We start from the raw sequence: 15,249 nt of genomic DNA, 5'->3' as shown, positions 1-15,249 counted from the left end.
ACTTTCAGACAGCTTTGCCCCTCAGCCAACCCGGATCCTTCAATCTGCCCTCCGTTAGCAGACATAATACTAAACTAAACGACTTGCTTACGTCAGCTAGAAATTAGATTTCTAAAGGCGTTGCTCCCTCTACACTCAAAGCCTACACATCTGCATGGTCCGCTTTTCTAATCTTTTGTTTTTCCTTCCAAATTTCTGTTTTTCCTATCCTAATTTCGACCGTTTGCTCCTTTCTCGTCTTTAATAAAAAAAAAAATCGCAATCTTAAAATTTCTTCTATTCGCAGACTCCTCGCCGGCATCCAATTCTACGCTAAATTTTATAATCCTAATTTTCAAAGCTGAAATTTTTTCTGAATATTCTGTTCGATTACTACTTAAGGGGTTAGCTAAATCTTCCAACAAAATTAAAGACAAACGTCTGCCTATTACCCTGCCTATTTCCGTCCGCTATGGTCTTCTTTCTAAGTACCTCAATATTTTCTCGAGGCAGTGTTTTTATCTGCCTTCTATGGGTTTAACACCCCTTTCCAAGGCATTTTTTAGAACTCACTTAACCACTGTTCTCAAAAGCTGCAGTCTATCCCCCTCTCTCTATACCGACCATTCATTCAAAATTGGGGCAGCTACTTCAGCAGCTGAACAAGGAATCTCTACGTCAGCTATTAAGATCATGGGCAGATGGTCTTCCTCAGCGTTCGAACCATACATCAGACTTGAATCAAAAATCATTTTTGAAGCTCAGCAAGCTCTCCAGTAACAAATCAGGTAAATTCATGCAATTACTGGTGGTGGTGTTACTGGCGGTTTATATATATATTTGAAAAAAAAAACTATTTGTATGGTCTATCGAGGCCTGTCTATGTTTGGCCTATTGTGGCTACTTCTGTATGGTCTATCGAGGCCTGTATATGTCTGAAATAAAATTAAAATATTTATTTAAAATTATATATATATATATATATATATATATATATATATATATATATATATATATATATATATATATATATATATACTGTATATATATATATATATATATATATATATATATATATATATATATTTAAAGATTTTTGCAACATTTAAACGTTTTTCATTTTATCTCCCGAGTCTTTCTGGTAGAACTGATTTGCAAACGCACTCTGAACTCCCGAACTGACTCAAATGATTCATAATCTGAAGTTCCCATCCAAATCAAGCTCTTGTTCTGTCCAGGCTGGACAGAATGCCCTCTTGGCAGGTCTTCCAGCCAATCAATTCTTTCAGCCAATCAAACCTTTACAATTAATTCAGAACGCAACAGCAAGATTCATTTTTAATGAGTCTAAAAGAATGCACGTCACACCTCTGTTTATCAATTTGCACTGGCTTCCAATAGCTGCTCGCATCAAATTCAAGGCATTGATGTTTGCCTACAAAACTACCACTGGCTCTGCACCCATTTACCTAAATTCGTTACTTCAGACTTATGTGCCCTCTAGAAGCTTGCGTTCTGCAAGTGAACGTCGCTTGATTGTGCCATCCCTAAGAAGCACAAAGTCACTTTTATTGACTTTTAAATTAAATGTTCTCTTCTGGTGGAATGACCTCCTCAACTCAGTCCTTAGCCATCTTCAAGAATCGGCTTAAAACCCATCTCTTCCATCTTTATTTGACTCTCTAACTTTAACACTCACTATTCTAATGCTATTCTTTAAAAAACATAACTACCTTTCTAATCTTTTTGTATTCTATTTTCTTTTTATTTATTATGCAATTGTATATGTATGTGTGTGTGTAAAGACCTCTAACTAGCTTGCTCTATTCTTTTATTTTTTTATTCTATCTGTTTTCTTTGTATTATATTAGTTAAAATCCCATGCTGCGTGTACTGTGTAAACCTAACTGAGATTTGTCATAGCACTTATATATCATTGCTCTTTTTGTTGTTTTTGATTGCTTCCACTGTCTTCATCTGTAAGTTGCTTTGGATAAAAGCGTCTGCTAAATGAATAAATGTAAATGTAAATGTGTATATATATATATATATATATATATATATATATATATATATTCATTTAAACATTTTTGCAACATTTAAACGTTTTTCTTTTTATCTCCCGAGTCTTTCTGGTAGAACTGTCCCTTTAAGAAAGCCCTTATTGTGAATTCATTTATAAATAAAAGTAAAGATTTTCTTAGCTGTAGGTGTTTGAAAAAATATCCTGATGACTTTATGCACTTTTAAGCACAAACTATGTGCTTAAAGGGGGGGTGAAATGCTTGTTTTCACTCAATATCCTGTTAATCTTGAGTACATATAGAGTAGTACTGCATCCTTCATAACTCCAAAAAGTCTTTAGTTTTATTATATTTATAAGAGAAAGATAGTCTGTACCGATTTTTCCCGGAAAAACACGACCGGCTGGAGGCGTGACGTGTGGGCGGAGCTAAAGAATCACGAGCGCCAGTAGGCTTTTGTGTTGAGAGCGTTTGGAAGCTGTGACACAGATCCAGAGGCTGAAATTTAACAAGAGCAGCATCAGCAAAGGCGGTATGCTATAGTATGTGGTATGTACTGAAACTGTATATATTTGCTTAGCGGTTTTGGAAAATGACTAAGTTCCACTTTGTCGTCTTTTTTTTTTTTTTTTAAGCTGTACATGTGAAAGTGCAGTTTGATGACAACATCGCATGTTGTTTACTTGATGTGCTTACACACTGATAGCTAAGTTAACAACACAGAGATATTTGAAGCAGTTTTACTCACCGCATGTGGTTCCAACACACGATCGTGACCCTTTTTCGTTGGGACTGCATTATCCTTAAGAAATAAACGATGTGCATAACCGTCATCAAACTGGGCCTTGTTTGTAAAACAAGCATCTTCGAAATGCAGGGAACAAACACAAACTTGCACAACTCCGTTGATGCTCTGTAAAAATAAACTCCATCCACTGGTCCCTTAATGCTGTTTCTCTTTTGGTAATCTGTGCAGGGTTGTCTTGCCCTGGTAACCAAAAACACAAAAAAAACTTTCCCAAACTTGTGACAAACCGGAAGGAGTATTTTTGGAACAGAAATACTCCTTCAAACGTACAACTTAATTTTTGAAACTTTGTCCATGTTTAGCATGGGAATCCAACTCTTTAACAGTGTAAGAAACTCAGTATGCATGAAATAGCATTTCACCCCCCCCCCCCCTTAACCAAAATAAGCACACACACACACGCATACACACATACACACACACACACGCATGCACACGCATGCATGCACACGCACGCACACACACACACACATTTAGATATTGCTCAATGGTATAAGAGTAAGCCATGATGAACTTGAAGCACTACAGTGACTCTACTTTTTCACAAAAGATGTTTTGAAATTGTTAAAAAAATATGAAATTTTTTACCTAATATCCTTCCGTCATGAATCAACTGCAGAAAACACGTTAAACACACCTAAACCTGTGCAGTCGCATGCAGGAGTGAAATAACTTCAGCTTTAAAGACCAGTGCTGTCAGTTTAATAGTCCTATCTGTGTATTATAATAAAATATGGCTAAAAGTATCCTCTTAAGACCCAATTTTTTTTTCAATGTCTTTACATTGTTTAGAGCATGGAAAATAATGTTTTTTGATGTCCTTTTATGGCATCAAACCCATGACTGTCCTATCAAGATTTGAAGTTTTTTTGTTTTGTTTAAATGTCACATAAAGAGGAGGATCCTGACAATCAGAAAGATATTTAAAGGGTTAGTTCACCCCAAAATGATTCATTAATTACTCACCCTCATGTTGTTCTAAACCCGTAAGACTTTTGTTCATCTTCGGAACACCAATTCAGATATTTTTGATGAAATTTGAGAGCTCTCTGACCCTGACAGCAACAGTTCCAGAAACATAGCTAGTATTTTTAGGCTGCATTAATTAGGTAAACCGGAACCGGGAACACTTAACATAACACCCGATGTACTTGCTACATCATTAGAAGAATGGCATCTACGCTAATATTAGTCTGTTTCTCTCTTGTTCCGAGGTCACCGTAGCCACCAGATCCAGTCTGTGTCCAGATCAGAGGGTCACTACAGTCACCCGGATCCAGTACGTATCCAGACCAGATGGTGGATCAGCACCTAGAAAGGACCTCTACTGCCCTGAAAGACAGCGGAGACCAGGACAACTAGAGCCCCAGATACAGATCCCCTGTAAAGACCTTGTCTCAGAGGAGCACCAGGACAAGACCACAGGAAACAGATGATTCTTCTGCACAATCTGACTTTGCTGCAGTCTGGAATTGAACTACTGGTTTCGTCTGGTCAGAGGAGAACTGACCGCCAACTTCAGTTGCTTTGATCAATCTTTTTTGTTTAAAGCGCTATATAAATAAAGGTGACTTGATTTGACTTGACTCAACTTTTCTTATTAAAAGGTGGAGCCCCTTTGGAGTTTAACAATTATTATATTTCAAAACATTCAATTCTAGCTCTTTGTATCCCCAGCAAATTTGCACCAGTTTTTAGCTGAAAATATTTCATTTGACTCTCAGTCTGTTTTTACAACTGGTCATAGTACAATTACTGCTGCTATGGTTGTGACAAATCTTAAATTTAATTAAGTAAATAAATAAATATATTTAAATAAATAAATTTATGCATTTAGCGGATGTTCTTATTCAAAGAAACTTAGTGCATTCAGGCTATCAATTTTTACCCATCATGTGTTCCCGTGGAATCGAACCCCCAACCTTGCTCTTAATAGTGCAATCCTCTACCAATTGAGCTACAGGAACAAAATATTAACAAAATATAACAGAAAACTAACAGTGTGCTCCAGAGTTCCGTTGTGGGGCCAGTTTTATTTTCTTGGAAAGAATATCAAAGAAAAATTTGAGAAATTAAAGACTCGTTATTTATACATATGCTTCTTCCATAGTATAGGAACTTCAGATTGAAATTCATTGTAACCTGCTCTATGTGCTTAAATGTTTAGAAGCAGATCTATTAGAAGTAATAAAGTAATGCATTACAATATTGCGTTACTCCCTAAAAAAAAAGTACATTTTATGGAAATTAATGCATTACATTACTTTTGCATTACTTTCACGTAAAATGTTAAATATGGGCAGGGCTTGATTGTTTTTGATATAAGAAGTTTTATTTATAGCCAATGTAAAATCCCTTTCACACCAATAAGTGTAATGAATAAACCCCAGGCTGAAGGAAAAGTTAATTCACATCTGTACAGTAGAGCACATGAGAAGAAGATATAAAAAGAACACTCTTCAGCAATAAAAAAACAATGAAGCACAATTGTTAGTTTATCTAAAGTAATTTTTGTTTATTAGTAAACACCAGAACACTCTTCTACAGGATGTAATACTCTGTCCATGTCTTTTCTGCCTATGGTCACTGAATTCTCTCAAAATCTCAGTACCCTCAATGTACATCTCTGTCTGTTTATGTCCTGTTATTGTCACTGTACGTCTGAGTCACAAGCATTTCACATGCCCACTTTTCTCCAGTGTTTACTATGCAAATGACAAATAAATGCCTCTTGACTCATGTGTGTAGTCCGGATTGAAGTTCAAAACTTTGTAGAGAGCTCCCTCTGGTGGACAGTGGGAGGTACAGTGGGAGGTACAGTGGGAGTCTCGTTTGTGACACTAAGGCCGGTGACACACTGGCTGCGTGGCGTGAACGTGATGTTTCTGCTGCGTGTCAGTTGTGTGGTGGCTGCTTCGCGTTTTCTGTGTCTTTACACACCAGAACCGTATGGGGTGTGGTTTGTGCATTTGCTTTGCAAACTAAACAATCATCCTCATAGTTAACATGGGAGCCGAATTAAAAATGTACACGCCACGCAGCTGAAACGCTTGCGCTACGCATCCAGTGTGTCGCCAGCCTAAGTTTGATTTTCAAGTTTCAAATAGGCGGAGATAACATTTGGACATAAAGCCCAAAACTCTGATTTCGCTGTCTACACGATAAAACTGCAACCAAAGTTTTTTGAAAATCCTCACCCTGGCAGGAGTTTTCAGAAAAGTTTGGTTTCAGTCACCTGGCTCTGCAGTTACTACATGTGGGCGAACATCCAAACCACATAGAAAAAGCTGCGGTTTTAAAAATATTCATGTGGACAGGAACTGATCACGTTACTTGTAAAGCATTACTCCCAACACTGATCACAGCTACAGTATGCTGATGATACCCAAATTTACTCGGCTTTATCACCAAATGACTACAGCCCCATTGACTCCCTCTGCCAATGCATTGATGAAATTAACAGTTGGATGTTCCAGAACTTTAATTGCGTTTCAAAACAAAGATGATGTTGAATGCACACTTTGACTCTAGGGGTCTAACAACTAATAATCAAGTCAGGAATCTTGGTGTGATTCTGGAGACAGACCCTAGTTTCAGTAGCCATGTCAAAGCAGTAACTAAATCAGCATACTATCATTTAAAAAACATTGCAGGAATAAGATGTTTTGTTTGAAGTCAAGACTTGGAAAAACTTGATCATGCCTTTGTCGCCAGCAGGGTGACTATTGTACTAGAGATTATTGAGACTATTGTAATGATTTAAAATGGGTTTTCTGCATTTTAGAATAATTTTGGCTTGTATTTTATCATTGTTTTTACATAAACTATTTTCTTAAATTATATATGAAACCTATTTAGTTGGATAATGAAACACAAAGCAACCACAACAACATTTTGATGATAAACTTTTATTGTTTCAGACCAGATGTAATTCCAGCTGCTGCAGTGGGACAGAGAGGTTTTGCTGATGCAGAAGAGCACGAAGATGTATAAGAGGGCACATACTTTTTTATATTTTTATACATGACATTATGAGTGAAACTATTTAATATTTTAGATTTCTTAAACTTTTGAAATATTTTTAACCATAAAAGTCAAGGGACATGTTTGTTACCATATTTTAAGAAAGATCCACATGTATGCATCAAATGGATATGCGCACAAGCTGCAGTGAAGCACATATAAAGGCTCTAATTCACACGTTTGATCTTCATGGTGATGGACTTCAGGGAATTCAAGTTGTTCTTCCAGTTGTACCAAGTGGCTCCATTAGACACTACTGTACTCTCTTTCTCCCACAAATAGTAACCAGTGGGGTTTGTGTAATAACAATTATTGTACCAGAACCCTCCTCCGTAGTCCTTAGCACAATTGATTGTTGAATGATTATCTTGGTCTTTGTCATAGGTAGAGAACTTCATTCCATTGTGATAATTTAAAGAGTCACCTACAGAAAGAAGAAACTTTCATTAAAGGCACTGTCATTTTGACATCCAAAGTAAAATGACTTTTTAAAAAGTCCTTTTAAAACTCCACTACAACCATTTTATTTGCTTAAATTCTTCTTTCTGAAAAATTTAACATCTGTAGTTTGTTTCACCTGCTCCTCCGTTGACGAAGCCGCTCACTTGCAGTTTGTATCCTTCAGACTCAGAGCCCACAGAGAAAGACTTGTACACAGCGTAAACCTTATTCCCATCAAAGTCCTCCAAATCTACTCTTAGTTTATACTGATACCTGCGCGTCAGCTGATGAACAAACTCTAAACCTGTAAAAATGAAAAAAAAACCTTAAAGGAAACCGTTTTAATAGCTTTAATAACAAAATTAATTAGCATTTATACTACAGTCCTGATGAAATGTCCATGTTTTCAATGTCTTTGATTGATTCGTCTTTTTCTGTTTGCCTTTTTAAGCCCAAAACATCACAAAAACTCTCACCCAGCCAGTGTTCTTCTTCTTTATTACCAAAACCCCATTTATAGCTCCTCCACGGCCTATAGAAATTCACCTCGCCATCCATTCGCCTGAGAATTACCTGAAACATTCAGAAATCATTCATTGCTTTCATACATCACATAATTTCATGTAATTCATCTTTTAAAAATATTTTTAAGGTGTACAGCCTTTTACAAGCTTTGTTTTCCAACAAGTAAAAAATATATATTTTGTGTGATCTCTGAGTGATTTCAATGACTGTTTTCCAATACATATACAGAACACAAATAAAAGAACTGAGTGACTATCTGATAAATAGTTTATTAGAAATCATGATGTCATTCACACTGGGGAGCATCTGATAATAAAATATCCTTTAGCGAGATAAAACACATTGAAATGTTTACCGTCCAGGGTCCTTGGTTATTTTGTCCATCAGACTTCATCTCACAGTAGACCTGCACCGGTCCATCTATTGTGGTGATGGTGTACACGCCACTGGTGCTATATCCACTCGCATAAATATCAGAGCAGTCTTTGGTACGAAGAAGATCAGATTTGACCACATCAGTGCCCATCAAGACGGGAAACAAAGCAGACAAACACAGCAACACCTGAGAGACACAAACTCAAGATCTGAGTCTGATGATCGACGTCTGATACAATTACACTCACATTCTCACAGAAACTCACAATCATGTTAGTCATCATTGCTTCAGACGTCCAGCTCAGAGGAGCAGATTCACCTGAAATACAGTTCAGACAAATACAGTCCCTTTATTACAGCATAAACATGCATTCTGCCATTTACTGAAATAAGATATATAATTTTCAAAATATACAAAATCAAACTCACCATATGCCCTAAAAATCTTGTGAATGTTAAGGTGACACATGTGTGTCTGTATATCATTCTTATCATCAGGATCCTCCTCTTTGTGTGACATAAAAAAAACCTTCTTTATAGAATAGTCATGGGGTTGATTCCATAAAAGGACACATTTTTGTTCATTTGGCAGCCTCCTTTTTTATCATCAAATGAATTTAAAAGGACATTTTTTTTTTATCTGATTGCAACCAACACCTCAAGAAAAAAAAGTTTAAAGGGCTAGGTCATCCAAAAATGAACATTTCGTCATTAATTATTCACCCTCATGTTGTTCTGAACATGTATGAGTTTCTTTATTCTGTTGAACATAAAATAAGATATTTTGAAGAATGTTGGCAACTAAACAGATGTTGGTAGCCAATAGAACTGTTCAATTCAATTCAATTGAAGTTTATTTGTATAGCGCTTTTTACTATACAAATTGTTACAAAGCAACTTTACAGAAAATTATGTTTCTACAATATTTAGTAGTAGCTTATGGTGGTGACTGTCAGTTTGTGCACCTTTGACAGAATTTTTAGAAAAAAAAAAAAATTAATACAAGACGTAGTCAGCCAGACAATGAACATTATTAATATTATTAATTAATAATTATTATATGATGCAGTCACACTTGTAGCAATAATTGTTAGTTCTGTTTGTTGATTCAGGGTTAGCATCATCTGAGGTCCTCTGAGGGTCAGCATCATCTCTTCTCAGGTGTTCTGGATCCAGACTGGAGCTTGTGTAAATCCTAGTTACCACGGGATGAAGATCCAGCAGAAACAGAGAAACAAATAGAGACATCATTAGCATAGCTGCTGATCCAACAAAGTAAAATTAGTTTAACCCAAGCTAATGAATAAAAATGCACATTTTATCAGATGCAACTACACTCACAATTAAAAAGATACATTACATTTACATTTATTCATTTAGCTGACGCTTTTATCCAAAGCGACTTACAATTGCTATATATGTCAAAGGTCGCACACCTCTGGAGCAACTAGGGGTTAAGTGTCTTGCTCAGGGACACACTGGAGTCTCACAGTGGATTCGAACCCGGGTCTCTCACACCAAAGGCATGTGTCTTATCCACTGCGCCAACACCACCCCTATACATTATTCGAATGCTTGGCGAAAGAGATGTGTTTTATTATCAGGAAGGCTATTCCAGAGTTTGGGAGCCAAATGTGAGAAAGCTCTACCTCCTTTAGTGGACTTTGCTATCCTAGGAACTACCAAAAGTCCAGCGTTTTGTGACCTTAGGGTGCGTGATGGGTTGTAGCGTGGTAGAAGGTTAGTTAGGTACGCAGGAGCTAAACCATTTAGGGCCTTATAGGTAAGAAATGATAATTTGTAACTGATACGGAACTTAATAGGTAGCCAGTGCAGAGACTGTAAAATTGGGGTAATATGATCATATTTTCTTGACCTCATAAGGACTCTAGCTGCTGTATTTTGGACTACCTGTAGCTTGTTTATTGAAGAAGCAGGACAACCACCTAGAAGTGCATTACAATAGTCCAGTCTAGAGGTCATGAATGCATGAACTAGCTTTTCTGCATCAGAAACAGATAACATGTTTCGTAGCTTGGTAATGTTTCTAAGATGGAAGAATGCAGTTTTTGTAACATTGGAAATATGATTTTCAAAAGACAAATTGTTGTCTAATATAACACCCAGATTTCTGACTGTAGAGGAAGTAACAGTACATCCGTCTAGTTGCAGATTGTAATCAACGAGATTCTGTGTAGTGTTTTTGTTCCAATAATTAATATCTCTGTCTTATCCGAATTTAATTGGAGAAAATTATTTGTCATCCAATCTTTTACATTTTTAACACACTGTGTTAGCTTAGATGATTGGGAAGTTTCATCTGGTCTCGTTGAGATATATAGCTGAGTATCATCAGCATAACAGTGGAAGCTAATTCCGTATTTTCTAATAATATTACCAAGGGGCAACATGTATATTGAAAATAGCAAAGGACCTAGGACAGATCCTTGTGGCACTCCATATTTTACTGGTGATAAATGAGATGACTCCCGGTTTAAATAAACAAAATGGTAGCAACCGGACAGGTAGGATTTAAACCATCTTAGAGCCTGCCCTTGAATAACTGTATAGTTTTGTAATCGATCTATGAGTATGTCATGATCTATGGTGTCGAACGCAGCACTAAGATCAAGTAAGACTAGAAATGAGATGCAGCCTTGGTCTGACGCAAGGAACAGGTCATTTGTAATTTTAACAAGTGCAGTTTCTGTGCTATGGTGGGGCCTGAAACCTGACTGAAATTCTTCATACAGATAATTTTTATGCAGGAAGGTGCTCAATTGAGCAGACACAACTTTTTCTAAAAGTTTTGACATAAATGGAAGATTTGAAATAGGCCTATAATTTGCCAGTACACGAGGATCTAGTTTTGGTTTCTTAATAAGAGGCTTGATAACCGCCAGCTTGAATGGTTTTGGGACGTGACCTAAAGATAATGACGAGTTAATGATATTGAAAAGCGGTTCTTCGGCTACAGGTAACAACTCTTTCAGTAATTTAGTGGGTACAGGATCTAATAAACATGTTGTTGGTTTAGATACAGTGATAAGTTTATTTAGCTCCTCCTGTCCTATGGTTGTAAAGCACTGCAGTTTATCTTTGGGTGCGATGGATGAAACTGAAGTGTTAGACGCTGTAGGATCTACATTCGCTATTGTATTTCTAATGTTATCTATTTTATCAGTGAAGAAATTCATAAAGTCATTACTATTTAACGTTGGTGGAATATTTGAAGCAGGTGTCGTCTGGTAATTTGTTAACTTAGCCACTGTGCTAAATAAAAACCTTGGATTGTTTTGGTTATTTTCTATGAGTTTGTGTATATGCTCTGCCCTAGCAGTTTTTAGAGCCTGTCTATAGCTGGACATACTGTTTTTCCATGCAATTCTAAAAACTTCCAAGTTAGTTTTTCTCCATTTGAGTTCAAGACTACGAGTTTCTTTCTTGAGAGAGTGAGTATTACTGTTATACCATGGCACAGTACGTTTTTCTCTAACCTTTTTCAATTGATAGGGGCAACAGCTTCTAATGTATTAGAGAAAATAGTGCCCATGTTGTCAGTCATTTCGTCTAATTCATGTGTGTTTTTTGGTACAAATAGCAGTTGAGATAGATCAGGCAGGTTATTTGCGAATCTTTCTTTGGTGGCTGGAACAATAGTTCTGCCCAGACGGTATCGCTGTGACATATAGTTAATATCAGTTACACGCAGCATGCACGATACAAGGAAATGGTCTGTAATATCATCACTTTGAGGTACAATATCTATAGCAGTAAGATCAATTCCATGAGATATAATTAAATCTAGTTTATGATTAAAATGATGAGTGGGCCCGGTGACATTTTGCTTGACTCCAAAAGAGTTTATTAGGTCAGTAAACGTCCTAATGTATCATTTGCATTATCAACGTGAATATTATAATCTCCCATGATTAGCGCCTTATCAACTGTAACTAGAAGGTCTGAGAGGAAATCTGCAAATTCTTTTAGGAATTCTGTATATGGCCCTGGTGGTCTATACACAGTAGCCAGAGCAAGAAATACATTAGATTTCTTTTGCATGTCTGACAGAGTAACATTTAGCAGAAGTATTTCAAAAGAGTTAAACCTGTATCCTGTTTTCTGGGTAACATTGAGAATATCACTATATATTGTTGCAACACCCCCGCCACGACCAGTCTGACGGGGCTCATGCTTAAAACAGTAGTTTGGTGGAGTAGACTCATTTAGACCAAAATAATCATTTGGTTTTAGCCAGGTTTCAGTCAAGCAGAGTAAATCAAAACTATTATCTGTGATCATTTCATTTACAATAACTGCTTTGGGTGTGAGTGATCTAATATTTATGAGCCCAAACTTTAAAAATATTTTTTGTTCATTTACTTTACATGTTTCTGGTTTAATTACGATAAGATTTTTTTCTAGATCCTACATTATATTTATATTTTGACCTCACTATTTGGGGAACAGACACAGTCTTAATAGGTTTTACAGCGCAAGTACTTTTAGCATTTAAGCGGGTGGAACAAAACTCATCATAATGGTTATTTGAGAATTGACTTACTAGTCACATGGAGCGAAGTTTCCTGGAGATGTTGTCAGAGAGCAGCTCCGCTCCGCATCTGCTGGGGTGCAATCCATCAGCGCGAAACAGTCTAGGACGCCCCAGAAAGATTCCAGTTATTAACAAATAGCAGTTTCTGTTCTTTACACCATGACAACAACCATTCATTTAAAGCAAAAACTCTACTGAACCTTTCGTGTCCTCATCGATACTTGGGCAAGGGTCCTGACAAGATGATCGTAGCCGCGGGCGTCGTGCTGCGAACCGTCTCGATCAGGCTCCTGAAGTCCCTCTTCAGCGTCTCCGTCTGCCGCAGTGTGGTGTCGTTAACCCCGGCGTGAAGCACGACCGCTCTGGGGCTCTCGTCGGCCTTCAGGATCGCGGGTATCTGGGCAGAAACATCGAGAACACGAGCACCAGGGAAACAATGAGTGTGCACTTTACCTTCGGCTAACGTAGTACGGACGTGTCGGACGATAGAGTCTCCGATGATCACAGCATCGTGTCCTGTCTCGCGGAGGGGAAGCGAAGCGGTTCCGGATGGAGATCTCGAAGGCAGGAGGGGGAGATGTCGTCGCCCGGGACCCGGCTCCGTGGTGTCCCAGCGTCGGAGTGAAGGACATCTGGGAAGATCGCGTCCTGGGTGCACCGGGCCTGCACAGAGAAACACACGGAGTAGACGTGGTGGGACTGTTAACAGCACACTGTATACTTACCCCGGACTTGTGAGTGTCAGCCCGGGATGATTCCAGCGTGGCTCTCTTCTCTTTCAGCTGGGCCTGCCTCACCTCCAGGTAGTGAATCTGCTTCTCCATGGCCTCCAGCTCGAGCGTGTCCCCACCTGCAATCAAAGGTAGACATTCATCCGCCATTAAAGCAAGTAACAGTGAGTACAGCAGTGGTAATGTGTTTGAATAGAGTATTAGCAATGTAAGCGCAGTTAGCTGCAACCACGCCGCTGATGCCAACGGACTATAAGCTAATAGCGGATCTGGGAGATCAAAATAAAACTAGTGATAGCGAGGTGCTCTGATTGTTTTTGTTGTAGAATACAATAAAGGATATATTCACAGGTTATATAAACGGAAACGATGGTGTATATAATTGATTTTTAAGTTAAAAATAGTCGATAAAAAGAATATAGTGACGGAGCTCAAGCGCAGTACAGACGGCAACAACAAACAGAAAGTGACCTCAGCCAATAAAGAACTGTCCCTTTAAGAAAGCCCTTATTCTTCATTCATTTATTTTTTAGCATTAGCTGTTTGCTGTATTTTCATGATTACTTTATGATTTCACATACAAAAAATAAATAAACAAAAAATAAATAATTAACATGACGTTGGTGACTCTAATTGAGCACCATTGCAGTGGCATGCTTTTGACTTGCTGTTAATGCTGTTAATTTGAAGCAATCTATGCGCTTAACCACAATAATGTTAAGAATTAAATGCATGGTTATCTTTCAGTGAGATGCACATTAAAGTTGTGTTCAATTTCAAAGAGAAAAAAATTGAGAAAGAAAAAGTTGTGCCATTAGCAGACAGAATCTGATAAGTTGCTGGAGAAAACAACAGGAAACTGAAGTTTCTTCAGAAGTTTTATTGTCATTGTGGCCACCTGTTACCCAAGATGAAGCCTGCAGCATCATTTACCCAGCTAACAAAAATATTTCTAAAAATGTTTTCCTAATATTTATAGTTATGTTCTAAAAACTGTCTCAACATTCGAAATAAAATTTAAGAAGTGTTTAAGAAAATTAAGGAAACATTCCATTTTATAATTTTTGCAAACATTACAGGAATGTTACTTTTGAATGTTTTATGAACTGCCTGAAACAAGTAGTAACATTTTCGTTAGAAACTTGCCACGATGTTCTGAGAATGTTTTCTGTTAGCTGGGAAGCAGTAGGACTATACTATACTCTCATACATTATATTATATTATATTATATTATATTATATCATATTATATTATATTATATTATATTATATTATATTATATTATATTATATTATATTATATTAATTATGTAAGAAAAAGGGATGAGGACATTGCATATCTCAATGAAAATGTTTATTGCAGCATAGCAGTGACAAAGTTCATGTCAGAATGAACCCAGAACATCCTAAGTTTAAACCTTACCACCTGTAAACTGAAGACATTCTTTGATTGCAAAATAACATAATACTGAGTATCATCTGCATAACAGTGGTATGAAACATTGTGCCTCTTAAATATAGCATGCAAAGAAAGCATGTATAAAGAAAATATAATAGGACCCAAAATTGAGCCCTGTGGAACCCCATACAAAACTGGTGCACAAGATGATGAATATTTGCCTTTACCGAGAAGGTCTGATCCTTTAAATAGGATATAAACCAAATTAAAACACAAACTTGAATCCCACTTTGCTGTAAATTATTTAAAATAATTCCATAATCGAGTGTGTAAAATGCTACAATGAGGTCCAGCAAAATTAAAACAGCACAATTGTCGGAATCGACAATC

General features: G+C 37.1%; 1 protein-coding gene across 1 annotated transcript; it reads right to left on the bottom strand.

Annotated features, from left to right (window-relative positions):
- Nucleotides 1-6,971: 6,971 nt before the first annotated feature.
- Nucleotides 6,972-8,639, bottom strand: LOC113114406 (microfibril-associated glycoprotein 4-like). Its single transcript, XM_026281339.1, has 6 exons — nucleotides 8,605-8,639; nucleotides 8,442-8,494; nucleotides 8,156-8,362; nucleotides 7,752-7,848; nucleotides 7,412-7,579; nucleotides 6,972-7,258 (listed from the first exon to the last, which is right to left on the bottom strand). Exons 2-6 carry the CDS (start codon nucleotides 8,457-8,459, stop codon nucleotides 7,002-7,004), a joined length of 747 nt encoding a protein of 248 aa, XP_026137124.1. The 5' UTR covers nucleotides 8,460-8,494; nucleotides 8,605-8,639; the 3' UTR covers nucleotides 6,972-7,001.
- Nucleotides 8,640-15,249: the final 6,610 nt, after the last annotated feature.

The sequence above is a fragment of the Carassius auratus genome, chromosome 14, assembly GCF_003368295.1.
Source record: "Carassius auratus strain Wakin chromosome 14, ASM336829v1, whole genome shotgun sequence".
NCBI classification, from domain to species: Eukaryota; Metazoa; Chordata; class Actinopteri; order Cypriniformes; family Cyprinidae; genus Carassius; species Carassius auratus.
Note: the sequence above shows the minus strand (reverse complement) of the source record. Positions and strands in the feature narration are given on the sequence as shown.

Coding starts and splice junctions, on each gene's coding strand:
- LOC113114406 (XM_026281339.1), bottom strand. Junction 7,580..7,751: donor AGAAGAAGAACACTGGCTGG/GTGAGAGTTTTT, acceptor TCATTTTTACAG/GTTTAGAGTTTGTTCATCAG. Junction 7,259..7,411: donor CTTCGTCAACGGAGGAGCAG/GTGAAACAAACT, acceptor TTCTTTCTGTAG/GTGACTCTTTAAATTATCAC.